Below are 12575 nucleotides of genomic sequence, written 5' to 3'. Positions count from 1 at the left end.
TCTGCTCCCTCCGCCGCCCCTGTTTGTGGGCATGCTCTCTCTAAATAATAATAATTGGGGCGCCTGGGAGGCTCAGTCAGTTGAGTGTCCAACTCAGGCTCAGGTCATGATCTCATGGTCTGTGAGTTCGAGCCCCGCGTCCGGCTCTGTGCCGACAGCTCAGAGCCTGGAGCCTGCCTCAGATTCTGTGTCTCCCTCTCTCTCTCTGACCCTCCCCCATTCATGCTCTGTCTCTCTCTCTGTCTCAAAAAAATAAAGGTTAAAAAAATTCTTTAATAAATAAATAAATAACAATAGACAAACAAACAAACAAACAAATAAACTACTGGGGCATCTGGGTGGCTCCATTGGTTGAACATCCAACTCTTGGTTTCAGGTTAAGTCATGATCCCGGGGTCATGGTCGTGAGATTGAGCCCCACATCAGGCTCTATGCTGATAGTGTGGAGTCTGCTTGGGATTCTTGCTCTCTCTCTCTCTCTCTCTCTCTTTCTCTCGATCTCTGCCCTCCCCCTGCTTGCACAGATGTGAGCTCAAAAGCACACACACACACACACACTCTCTCCCTCTCTCTCTCAAAATAAATAAATAACATTACAAAAGAACTACCAGTCGGGGCACCTGGGTGGCTCAGTCGGTTAAGCATCCGACTTCGGCTCAGGTCATGGCCTCACAGTCTGTGAGTTCAAGCCCCGCGTCGGGCCCTGTGCTGACAGCTCAGAGCCTGGAGCCTGCTTCAGATTCTGTGTCTCCCTCTCCCCCACTCATGCTCTGTCTCTCTCACTCTCAAAAATGAATAAATGTTAAAAAAAAAAAAAGTTGGGGCACCTGGGTGGCGCAGTCGGTTAAGTGTCCGACTTCGGCCAGGTCACGATCTCGCGGTCCGTGAGTTCGAGCCCCGCGCCGGGCTCTGTGCTGACAGCTCGGAGCCTGGAGCCTGTTTCAGATTCTGTGTCTCCCTCTCTCTCTGACCCTCCCCCGTTCATGCTCTGTCTCTCTCTGTCTCAAAAATAAATAAACGTTAAAAAAAATTTTTTTTTAAAAAGAACTACCAGTAAAATAACTGTTAAAAAAAAGACAAAAACTTCTATGGAAACCTAAGTTGAAATGCTCTTCAGCAATAAGGATGGACCGATGGCACATGGAACAACACAGACAGACAGACCTTAAGAGCATCACGCTCAGTGGAAAACAACAAACCAATCTCCTAAGGTTACAGTCTATGTAATTCACCTTATGTGACCTCACATAAATTTATCTAAATGCTGTATAATTGTACATAATGTAATTTATATATAATTACAGCTCAAAATGAGAAGAGTATGGAGGCAGAGGACACTCGTGGCTGCTGGGGACAAGACGGGGACAGAGGGGTGGGCACAGCTATGCAGGGAGATCCTGAAGGATTTTCTGTGCATTGATTAAACTGATACAAGATACTGATTGAACACGATCAAGATATATATTGATTGTGATGGTGGTTACATGAACCTATACAAGAGATCAAATTGTATAGAGATACACACACACACACACACACACACACACACACACAAATGAGTGCATGTAAAACTGATGAAAATAGAGTAAGACCTGGAGTCTACTTAACAATATTGTAACAATGTCAATTTCTTGGTTTTGATATTGTACTAGAGTCATAGAAGATGTTCATGATTTGAAGAAGTCAAACTCACTGTACCATTTTACAACTTTTTAAAGTCATAATCACTTCAAAATGAAAATTAAAAAGTAATGAAGTCAAAAAATAAATGGTGAACTCAGATAAGAATATTTACAACCGTTATCACAAAGGGTTTAGCGCCTTAATATGTAAAGAGCCTCTGGACATCAAGAAGAAAAATTACAAACCAAGAGAAAAATGGACAAAGGACATGAAGAAATATTTTACAGGGAAAAGAAGTATAAAGTGTACATGGAGGCATAAAAATAGGTTCAACATCCCTACAATAAGAAAAATGCAAATAGAACTGTACTGATACATCGTTTCTCATCAGGAAATTGATGAGATGGGGAACCTGGCTGGCTCACTCGGTAAGGCATGCGACTCCTGATCTCAGGGTTGTGAGTTCAAGCCCTACATTGGGCATAGAGTCTACTTTAAAAATAAATGAAATGAAGTGTAATGAAATATAAAATAAAACGAGTAAGGAAATAGAGGGGAAATCAGATAGGTAGAAATGTCGAAGTTTAACAAGACCTCACCAGGGAAAAAGATATCCTCACATCTTAGAAGACAGATACAGAATATTATAATCCCCGTAAAGGAGCAATTGGAAAACACCATCAAAATTAAAAATGCATTTAAGTCTTGACTTTGAAATCTGCTTCTAGAAATCACTGCTACATCATACACATACACTGCTATGAAGCAGCAGAAGTAGTTAGCAAAATACAGCAACAAGGTAGAGTTAATAAAGCAATGGTGTAGAAAAGTGAAATAAAAAAATACTCAATTTACATAAATAAAGGCAATAAAGAGGAAAAGGAGAGAACAGAAGAGACCACAAAAGCGGAAAATAAGTCCCAGGGTGCCTGGGTGGCTCAGTCGGTTGAGCATCAGACTCTCAGGTAGTATCCCAGGGACATGGGATCGAGCCCCAAATAGGACTCTGTGCTGAGTGTGGAGCCTGCTTAAGATTTTGTCTCTCTCTTTCTCTCCCTCTCTCTCTTTCTCTCTCTCTCTCTCTCTCTCTCTCTCTCAAACAAAAAAAGAAAAAGAAAGCAAGTGCCAATACATAAATTCAATATATTAAGTATAAATAGTCCCTACATTAAAAGGCAGATTGTCAGAGTGGAAAATAAAGCAAGAACCAACTATATGCTGTCTAAACTTTTTTTAAAATTTTTTTTAACGTGTATTTATTTTTGAGAGACAGAACGTGAGCAGGGGAGGGGCAGAGAGAGACAGAGACACAGAATCGGAAGCAGCCTCCAGGCTCTGACAGCACAGAGTCCGACGCGGGGCTCAAACTCACGAACCGTGAGATCATGACCTGAGCCAAAGTCGGATGCTTAACCAACAAAGCCACGCAGGTGCCCCTGTGCTGTCTAAACTTCAAATGTAAAGATACAGATAGGCAAAGAGTAAAAAGATGAAAAAAGACACGTTGTGAGACACTAAACCAAAGAAAACTACTGCATCTATGTAAATATCAAAGTAGACTTCAAAACACTGACCACCACCAGAATAAAGAGATTACATATCATTATACAACACAGTGTGCATTATGTATACTATTTGTTGCATATATAATAAAATAGACGACATGCATAAGAGATGTAATCTCACGGCACCATTAGGTCATGATAAATGGGTCCATGAAGAAAATATAACAATTTGAAAGCCTATATGCACCAACATCAGAGCTTCAAAGTAAACAGAACAAAGACCAAGAGAACTGAAAAGAAAAATAGAAAATTCCACAATTATGATTGGAGATTTCATTTGCTTTCTCGACAATTTATAGAACAAGGAGACAGGATATCAGTAAAGATGTTGAAGATTTGAACAAATCCCACCCACCAGCAGAAGGCAAATCATTTCCTTGGTTTCATGTTAAATATTCATCAAAGGAGACCATACACCAGAGCCATAAAATGAGCTTCAACAAAGTTAAAAAGACCTAAATCACGCAGAGTTCTTGGACCACAGTGGAATTATACGTGTATTAGCAATAAAGAAGATCTAAGGAAAATCTTCAAACACTTAGAAATTAAGCATGTAACCTACAAATAACCCATGAGTCAAAGAAGAAACCACAGTGCCAATCAATTAATGTTTTGAACTTAATGCAAATGAAAATACATATCAAAATTTCTGATAGCTGAAAGCAGTGCCCAGGAAGAAATATGAAGCTTTTAATCTTTACATTAGAAAAGGTCTAAAAGCAATAATCTCAGGTTGATCATAAAGAAAGTGGATTAAGGGGAGCCTGGGTGGCGCAGTAAATTAGGCATCCAACTCTTGATTTGGGCTCAGGTCATGATCTCAGGGTTCCATGCTGACCTTGGAGCCGCTTAGGATTCTCTCTCTCTCCCTCTGCCCCTCTCCCCTGCTGTGTCTCTAAAATAAAATTTTTTAAGTAGATTAAGAACACATTAAACCCTAAATAAAAGAAAGAAAAAGCATCTAGGCAAGGAAGACAAGAAGTAAAACTATTTACAGATGGCACGATCATGTATGTAAAAAAATCCTAAAGGTTATATTCAAAAGCCACAGCAATGGTTGTCCATATTTTTAAAAAATTGTAAGCAATACCAAAAAACATGAACTACTTCGGAATACATTTAACAAAATGTACATAAAACTGAAAACTACCAAAACATTCCTGAGAGAAATTCTAGAAAACTTAATGGGGACATTATATGATGCTCATGGATTGGAAGGCTCCATGTTGTTAAAATCTCAATTCTTTCTCGACTAATCTATACATTGAATGCAGTCCCCTGAGATAACTGCCATCCACACGCACAAGAATGAAGTCAGAGTCCTTCCTCACACCATACACAAAGGCCAACTCAAAATGGATCATAGACCAAAACTTAGGAGCTGAAACTAAAAAGTTCTCCGAATGAAACAAGGAGTAAATCTTCATGGTCATGGGTCAGACAACGCCTTTTAGATAGGACACCAAAAGTGCAGGGAACATGAGAAAAAATGGATGAGTGGGACTTCATCACAATTAAACACAGTATGTTCCAAAGGATACAATGAACCAAGTGGAAAAACGACCAACAAAATGGGGGTGGGGGAAATATGTGCAAATCATATGTCTCTGGTACAGAGCTTGTGTCCAGACTATATGAAGGACTCTCACAACTCAATAACAAAACGACTGATAATCCGATTATAAATAGGCAAAGATGGGTCGCCTGGGGGGCTCTGTCGGTTAAGCATCAAACTTCAGCTCAGGTCATGATCTCACGGTTCATGAGTTCTCTTTCTCAGACCATCTGTCTCTGTCTACCTTTCTCTCTCTCTCAAAAACGAACATTAAAAAATAATGGGGTGCCTGGGTGGCTCAGTCGGTTGAGCATCTGACTGACTCAGGTCATGATCTCACGGGTCATGAGTTCGAGCCCCACATCGGGCTCTGTGCTGACTGCTCAGAGCCTGGAGCCTGCTTCGGATTCTGTGTCTCCCTCTCTCTCTGCCCCTCCCCCTGCTCACACTCTCTCTCAAAAATAAATAAACATTTTAAAAATAATAATAATATTTTTAAAAAGAACAAACACGCTGGTTTTAAAGTTCACAGAGAAATTCAAAAGAACTAAAATAATTTTGGAAAACAAAACAAAGGCGAAGGTCTTATACCACCTGATTTCAAGACTTTCTCTAAAAGCAATAGTTACTGAGACTATTTGCCAAAGAGAAATCATACACTGAAATAAGATGGGCAAGAACACAACTACATATTTTTATCGGAACACCTGGTTTGCAACAAAGGCACCAACATAGTTTAATGGGCGTAGGACGGTCTCCAACAAATGATATGAGCACAACTCAACACCCATCAGAAGATAAACCTCAACACTTGCCCCACATCACATACAAAAATGTACTCAGAGTGGATTGTGTGCCTAAACCACAGCTGTAACCACAAAACTTCTAAAAGAAGGAGAAAATCCTCTTTCCTTCCTGAGGATCTTTGCGATCTCCAATGAAGTAAACGTTTCTGTTTGAATGAAAAAAAAAAAAAAGAAAAAAAAGAAGAAACCTGCTTCCTTTCAGAAAACAGCTCAGAAACTGGAAGAAGATATTCCCCATATGTCTTTCTGATAAAAGACTTGTAATCAGTATATGTAAAAAAAACTCTAAGGATTCAACAAAAACAAAGATTAAAATGTAGCGATTAATTGTAATAAAAAGAGTTGACCAAACACTTCACGCGCGCGCGCGCACACACACACACACACACACACACACACCCGGTTCAAATGGCCAATAAACACACGAAAAGACACTCACCCTCTCTTTTACGGTTCCGGACCAATTCCAACGTGGGGCAGGTCCCCCTACCCCCTGGCAACACCAGGCAATTCTCGGACACCAGCAGAGTGTCCAAAAATTCAACGGACCTCTGACACCATCCACCCGAGACCGCGTCAGACCCCGCAGGAGAAGGGCTCAGTCCCCCAGCACTGCCCCTCCCCCACTTGAGCTTCCAGTCGCCAGCTTATAGCTATTGTCACCTGTGCTCCCGACCGCCCTGCTACAGATTGGAGGCTCCAACGGCCTCCTTCTTAGCTTTGATTAATTGCCCAGGATGGGGGCGCCTGGGTGACTCTTAACTCGGGGTAGTGAGTTCGAGCCCCACGTTGGGTATAGAGATTACTTAAAATAAATTAAAAAAAAACGTAAATTGCTAGGATGACTCCCAGAACTCAGGGAAACACTTACGTTTACCGGTTTATTAAAGGATGGTGACTGGGGATACGAACCAACAGTCAGTTGGAAGAGGGGCTCAGACCCAGGTCTGGGGATGGGGCATGGAGCGCCCTGCCTCCCCAGGTACCAGGGCTCGCCCATCTCCACGTCATCACTGACCCGGAAGCTCTCCGAACCCCTGGGCTTTTTGGGTTTTGTAAGAAGATCTCCTAATGAAGGTGCCATCGATTAGATCAGGGGCCATTGGCTGATTTAACCTCCAGCCCCTCCCCCCCCCCCCCCCCGGGGTAGGGGGATGGGCAGGAAAGTTCTAACCTCTAATCCCAAAGGTTGCTTCCCCGGGCAACCAGTACCCACCCCCCAGCCCTGGGGAGGGGTCCAAGAGTCGCCTTCATTAACATAACACAAGACACCTTTACAGCCCGGAGCACCCGGAAAATTCTAGGGGGTTGGGCGCTGACAGCCGGAAACTGGAGTTGATGACCAAACACAAGTGAGGAATAGATATTCGTTCAGGTGACCACATATCTACTCTGTACAAATCCCGGTACTGCAACATCCTTCATGGCTAGAGAAATACATGAAAAATACCTCAGATAACGCGACTCTACCATGAGAACGGCCAAAGTAAGGAGACCCCAAAACCCCACGTGCTGGCAAGAAGGGGAGTCCTTGGAGCCCCCATATACTGATGCTGGGAGTCCCAGATTGTACATACGCTTTGGAAAACAGTCCAGAAGTTGATTATAAACTAAGACTCACTAAACACTCATCCCAACAGCTGCACTCTCTACAAGGACGTTGTCTTAACACCGACAGCAGCTTTCCTCCTACATAGTCCAAACTGGAAATAGCCACCAGGCTCCTGCCTGCTGTGTGGCTGGTCTCCTGCTCTGGTCAGCGGCCCCTGTAAGGAGCCAGGTGCATCACGTGGGGGAATGTCCCTGACTGGGGGATCCCGAACCTGCCTTATGACTGTGTTGCCCTTGATTTATGACTGGATGAAGCTGAAACCCAACTTGTGTGTGCGCCTCCATAGCGTGAGAGTACCACTTGGCAAGTGAAAAAGGAGTGAGTTACTGGTACATACAACACACGCATAAATCTGGAAACATTTGGCTTCAGACACCAAGGGTGTATCTCGTACACGAAGTTCTGTAAAAGACAAATCTAGGGGTGCCTGGGTGGGTGACTCAGACAGTTAAGCGTGTCCCAACTTCTGCTCAGGTCATGATCTCGCGGTTCATGGGTTCGAGCCCCGCGTCGGGCTCTGTGCTGACAGCTCGGAGCCCGGAGCCTGCTTGGGATTCTGTGTCTCCCTCTTTTCTCTGTCCCTTCCCCACTTGGGCTCACTCTCTCTCAAAATAAGTAAATAAACTTAAAAAAAATGTAAAAAGAGAAATCTAAATCTCATTCAGATGGCAGTAAGCAGGTAATTTGTTCCTGGGGTGGGGTAGGCTGGGAGGGGGCACAGGGGATTTGCAGGGAGAATGGAATATTCCATCACGGCAGTGTTCGCCTAGGTAAACAAACAATGCAAGGCTCACCGTGCATTTACTTGTCATCGATTATTGTATAGATCAATAAAGTTGGTTTTTGACCGTTAATTGTATTTCCGTTACCTGAGGAAGGAAAAATCAGTGACGTGGTATAACTTCTAAAAAGATATCATTTGTGATAGCAACAAAAAAATACACAGTAGCTGGGAAAAAGTGTGAAGAATGGTATCCGTGGCCTTCACGGGACAGTATCACTACGCGGTGCTGAGACGCTGAAAACCTAACTACACCATACATCGCATAGTGATTGCGGGATTCCATGTGACACCAGTCGAACCCCCAACAGAATATTCTCACCAACCTTGACAAGTTTGTAAAATGTATAGACTTCCCTGAAGGAGGAAAGCAAGGTAGGAGGGTTTGCCCTATCAGACACAAGACACCGGAAAGGTCTAGGAAGAAAGCCAGCGAGGTGCAGTCGGGGGTGGCCTGATGGGTCTCCGGAACAGACAGAGACGTCCGGAGCCGACCCCGGGGGCCGAGGAAAGCGCGATGTCTGTCCGAGATCCACCGCATATCTGTGGAGTTATCCAAATGGGGGGAAAAGTGTGATTGGATCATTGTACCCCACCCATAGACATAAAGCCCAGATGAACGCAATACTTATGTGTGAAAGGGAAAACTAGGGTGTAAAAATAAAACAAGGAGAAATCTACAAATAAAAACTGGCAGAATACACCTGACTACCCATGTTCTCGATTTCCCCCGAGAGGCATCAGCCGGGCACAGAGAGTGCTCACAGGAGAGACCAGCCCCGGAAAGCAGTGTGAGGGTACACGGGGACATAGGGGTGATAGTCTCATGGGAAGCAGTTCCTGGGAGCAGAGAGGGATGCCGTGGGCTGGAGGCTGGTGACCCCTGCTGTACATTCCTCGCTGCCGCTGAGCCTCTCTTGGCTAAGCTCCTGAAAGGGGTCTAGAAAGACCCCTCAGGACCCCGTGTAGTCATCTTTCCTCCGTGGCTCCTTAGAGAGAAAACTATGAAGGGGAAAGGAGGGGCCTGAATATAAAGAAGAAGGTGAAATGAGGGCCTGAAGCCCAAGAGAGAAAACGGGAAAATGCAGGACCCTCTGCCAGCACGCAGGCCAGAGCCCGCCAGCCAGCTGGGTGTGCGAGGGAAGATGTCAATGTCACCAGAAACGGGTGTCCTGATGAGTCCATCTCTGAAGACCCTGCCAGTGCCCCCTTCTTTTCCAAGGCCATGAGGGGTGTGGGGGGAGACACCAGGAGACAGACACAAGATCAACGATAGGAACCCCTGGTCTGGTGGAAGAAGTCCAGGCAGGGAGAGAGTCCCAAAGGACCGACTCCTAATTATGCATTCCACGGGGCCAGTGTTTCCCAGGGAGGGGGGCCCTGGTACCACCGAGGGTCTGGAGGCGAGACAGCATAAAGAGAAAGGTTGAACAGGGAAGGGGCTAGAGGTGTATCAACGTAGAAGGCGTCCAGGGGTGAGGATGGGGCCAGGAGCACAGACAGAATCCTCCTTGTAAGCAACAAGGATGGGGGAACCTGGGTTGGTCAGTTGGCTAAGCCTCTGACCCCTGGTTTCAGCTCAGGTCATAAGCTCACGGTTCGCGAGTTCGAGCCCCACATCGGGCTGTGCACTGACAGCACGGAGCCTGCTTGGGATTCTGTCTCCCACTCTCTGCCCCTCCCCTGCTTGCGCTCTCTCTCTCTCTCAAAATAAGTAAATAAACTTAGAAAAAATTTTTTCAATGTTTAAGAAACAAGGATGGGGGCGCCTGGGTGGCTCAGTCGGTTAAGCGGCCGACTTCAGCTCAGGTCATAATATCACGGTCCATGAGTTCGAGCCCCACATCGGGCTCTGAGCTGACAGTGCAGAGCCTGGAGCCTGTTTCAGATTCTGTGTCTCCCTCTCTCTGACCCTCCCCTGTTCATGCTCTGTGTCTCCCTGTCTCAAAAATAAATAAAATGTTTAAAAAAATTTAAAAAAGGGGCGCCTGGGTGGCTCAGTCGGTTGAGCGTCTGACGTCGCTCAGGTCACGATCTCACGGTCCGTGAGTTCGAGCCCCGCATCAGGCTCTGTGCCGACAGCTCAGAGCCTGGAGCCTGCTTCAGATTCTGTGTCTCCCTCTCTCTCTGGCCCTCCCCCCATTCATGCTCTGTCTCTCTCTGTCTCAAAAATAAATAAAATGTTTAAAAAATTTAAAAAAAAAACAAACAAACAAAAAAAACAAGGATGGAGCTCTTAGCTGCCCCGGGAGGTGAATGGGGATCCAACTACTTGCAAAGGACTTGGAATGGAGAGAAGTGTGGAATGGCTGCAGAGCTGAGAAGCCACGCATGTGCAAGGAGCGAGCTGCAAACCCAGAAGCCCAGCGAAGCAGGTAGGAAGTGAGGTGATCCTCAAGAGCTGGGGCGGATCTGAGAACCAGGAAACATCACAAGGCTCACGGTAGCACCGTGATGACAGTGGGAGAGCACAGCACCCGTCACCAGAGTGCAGGGAACCCTGGCGTGGGCGGCGTCCCCCGAGGAAGGGACGAGGGGTCGCACACGGGCATCACAAATGGTGACTCTGGTGCCGTGGCTTTGCCGTAAAAATACAGGACCGATTCCTCACACCGCGTGAGAACATCCGCTTTATCTGTTTTCAGTAATGACCCATCTCAGCTCCAAGATCCAATGGTTAGAGCCAAGCTCCCCGCAGAGCCAGGAATAAGGAAGCCGATTTTCATACTCAGAACCCAGATCAGATGAAACGTGGGCTTCCTGACCAAAGTGAACTTTCCCTGGGGAATTACAAAGGGCACAGAAATGCACACACGAAATCAACCATCATAATGTTTGAGGAGACCGGATATGGAAACTTCTGCTCACAGATGTTTGTAAACCGAGATGATCAGAAGGGAGTCTCTGCACGGCTCTGAGGGTGCAGTCAGTTCACATCTGAACCGATCTGAAAACAAGCCAGAAGCACAGCTGGCCGTCGGGGGTCCAGGTGGAGACGGGAGCTGAGCTGGGTGCTCTTCCTGCTCCTTGTCTGTCCTCAGTACCTCCTGCAACTGGACGTCTCTCAGATTTTGCCTTCCTAACTCATGACTCTGGAGGGGGGTAAGCGAGACCCTGAGGTTCAGAGAGGTTGAGAAATCTGCACAGACACACAGAACTGAACAGCAACAGGGCCAGTGTGGACTAGGGACAAAGCCCAACTTTTTGTACTTCAACATCTGTTCTGAGTGAGGGAGAAGTGGGTAAGCCGTGGGGTGGAGATGCCTGCACACCCAAACCCCCTAACCTTCCCAGAAAGAGGCTTTTTCATACATTTTCCACACGCACAAAAGGACCATCAACTATTTCAGGGTTATGAGTTCGGACAGTTTCCAAATGATTTTCTCTATACCGTGCTTTTATATCAAAAAAAAAAAAAAAATGTAGGGGTGCCTGGGTGGCTCAGTCGGTTAAGCATCTGACTTTGGCTCAGGTCATAATCTCACAGTTCGTGAGTTCGAGCCCCACATCAGGCTCTGTGCTGACAGCTCAGAGCCTGGAGCCTGCTTCGGATTCTGTGTCTCCCTCTCTCTCTGCCCCTCCCCTGCTCGTGCTCTGTCTCTCTGTCTCAAAAATAAATAAAAACATTAAAAAAATTGTTAAAAATGCAAACACCGCTGATAAACATCGTACCGGACGTGTCCAAGATTATCTATAAACTTTCCGTTCTCTTCCTGCAACTGAGACTTGAAAGATGAAGATCAGATATTTTAACGTGCTTTACATCCAAGTGTCTTAGATCCTTCAATGCCAGGAAAGAGAAGCTTCCAGAACATTCAGAACCCTCCAAGTCAAACCCCCTTGATTCTGACTCTTCCCACAGGAAACACATCTGCTCTTTCTCTGTGCAGTCTTCGATGCTGTCAGGCTCCCCCCACCCCCCGCTTTGCCAGGCAGCCACCAGGGTGGCCAGAGCCGCACAAGCGATTCTGAAGTCAGACTTTTAACCTACAGAAACCAAACTATTATACTCAAATGACGTTTGCTAATGAGCAGTCACTTTGTGGTTCCAAGAACAGCCATGGAAAGAGGAAAGACCCCCTACCCAAACCAGCCATTAACTGGAAACATTATCACGTGAGTCTGCATTTAACAAAACTGATGTTCTTGGGGCGCCCGGGTGGCTCAGTTGGTTAAGTGTCCGACTCTTGATCTCGCCACGGGTCATGATCTCACGGTTCATGAGTTTGAGCCCCGAGTGAGGCTCTGTGCTGACAGCACGGAACCTGCTTGGAATTCTCTGTCTCCCCCTCTCTCTCTGCCCCTCCTCCCCTGTTTTCTCTCTCTCTCTCTTTCTCAAAATAAACAAACTTTAAAAACAAACAAAACAGATGCTGCTGTAACTCTAGACTCTGTGCTGTTTATGATCTCTGACCTCTCCCAAACTGTTAGGCTTTACTAAAAGCATAAAAGCTCGTTCCCATGAATTCTGAAAAGGATGCTTGTGTCTCTCTTACCGAGAATGGTGCTCTGTGGCTCCCTCATAGCTCTGGTTCCGGCAGGTCGACCCCGTGTTGCAAAGAAGGCCTTGGACAAAGGGGAAAACCCCTCGGCTGGGCAGATCCCGAGGTTGCAAAAAACCTGAGTGTAGATT

At 45.8% G+C, this 12575-nt stretch overlaps 1 protein-coding gene across 1 annotated transcript in view; it reads right to left on the bottom strand.

Moving 5' to 3' along the window:
* The window catches only part of ABCA13 (ATP binding cassette subfamily A member 13), a 396806-nt gene that overhangs the window by 355151 nt on the left and 29080 nt on the right, over positions 1-12575 (bottom strand). The window contains exon 3 of the mRNA XM_045052108.1: positions 12439-12562. Within this exon, the coding sequence (XP_044908043.1) occupies positions 12439-12562 (124 nt within the window). The remainder of the gene's footprint in view (positions 1-12438; positions 12563-12575) is intronic.

This window comes from Felis catus, chromosome A2 (assembly GCF_018350175.1).
Source record: "Felis catus isolate Fca126 chromosome A2, F.catus_Fca126_mat1.0, whole genome shotgun sequence".
Classification (NCBI taxonomy): Eukaryota; Metazoa; Chordata; class Mammalia; order Carnivora; family Felidae; genus Felis; species Felis catus.
Note: the sequence above shows the minus strand (reverse complement) of the source record. Positions and strands in the feature narration are given on the sequence as shown.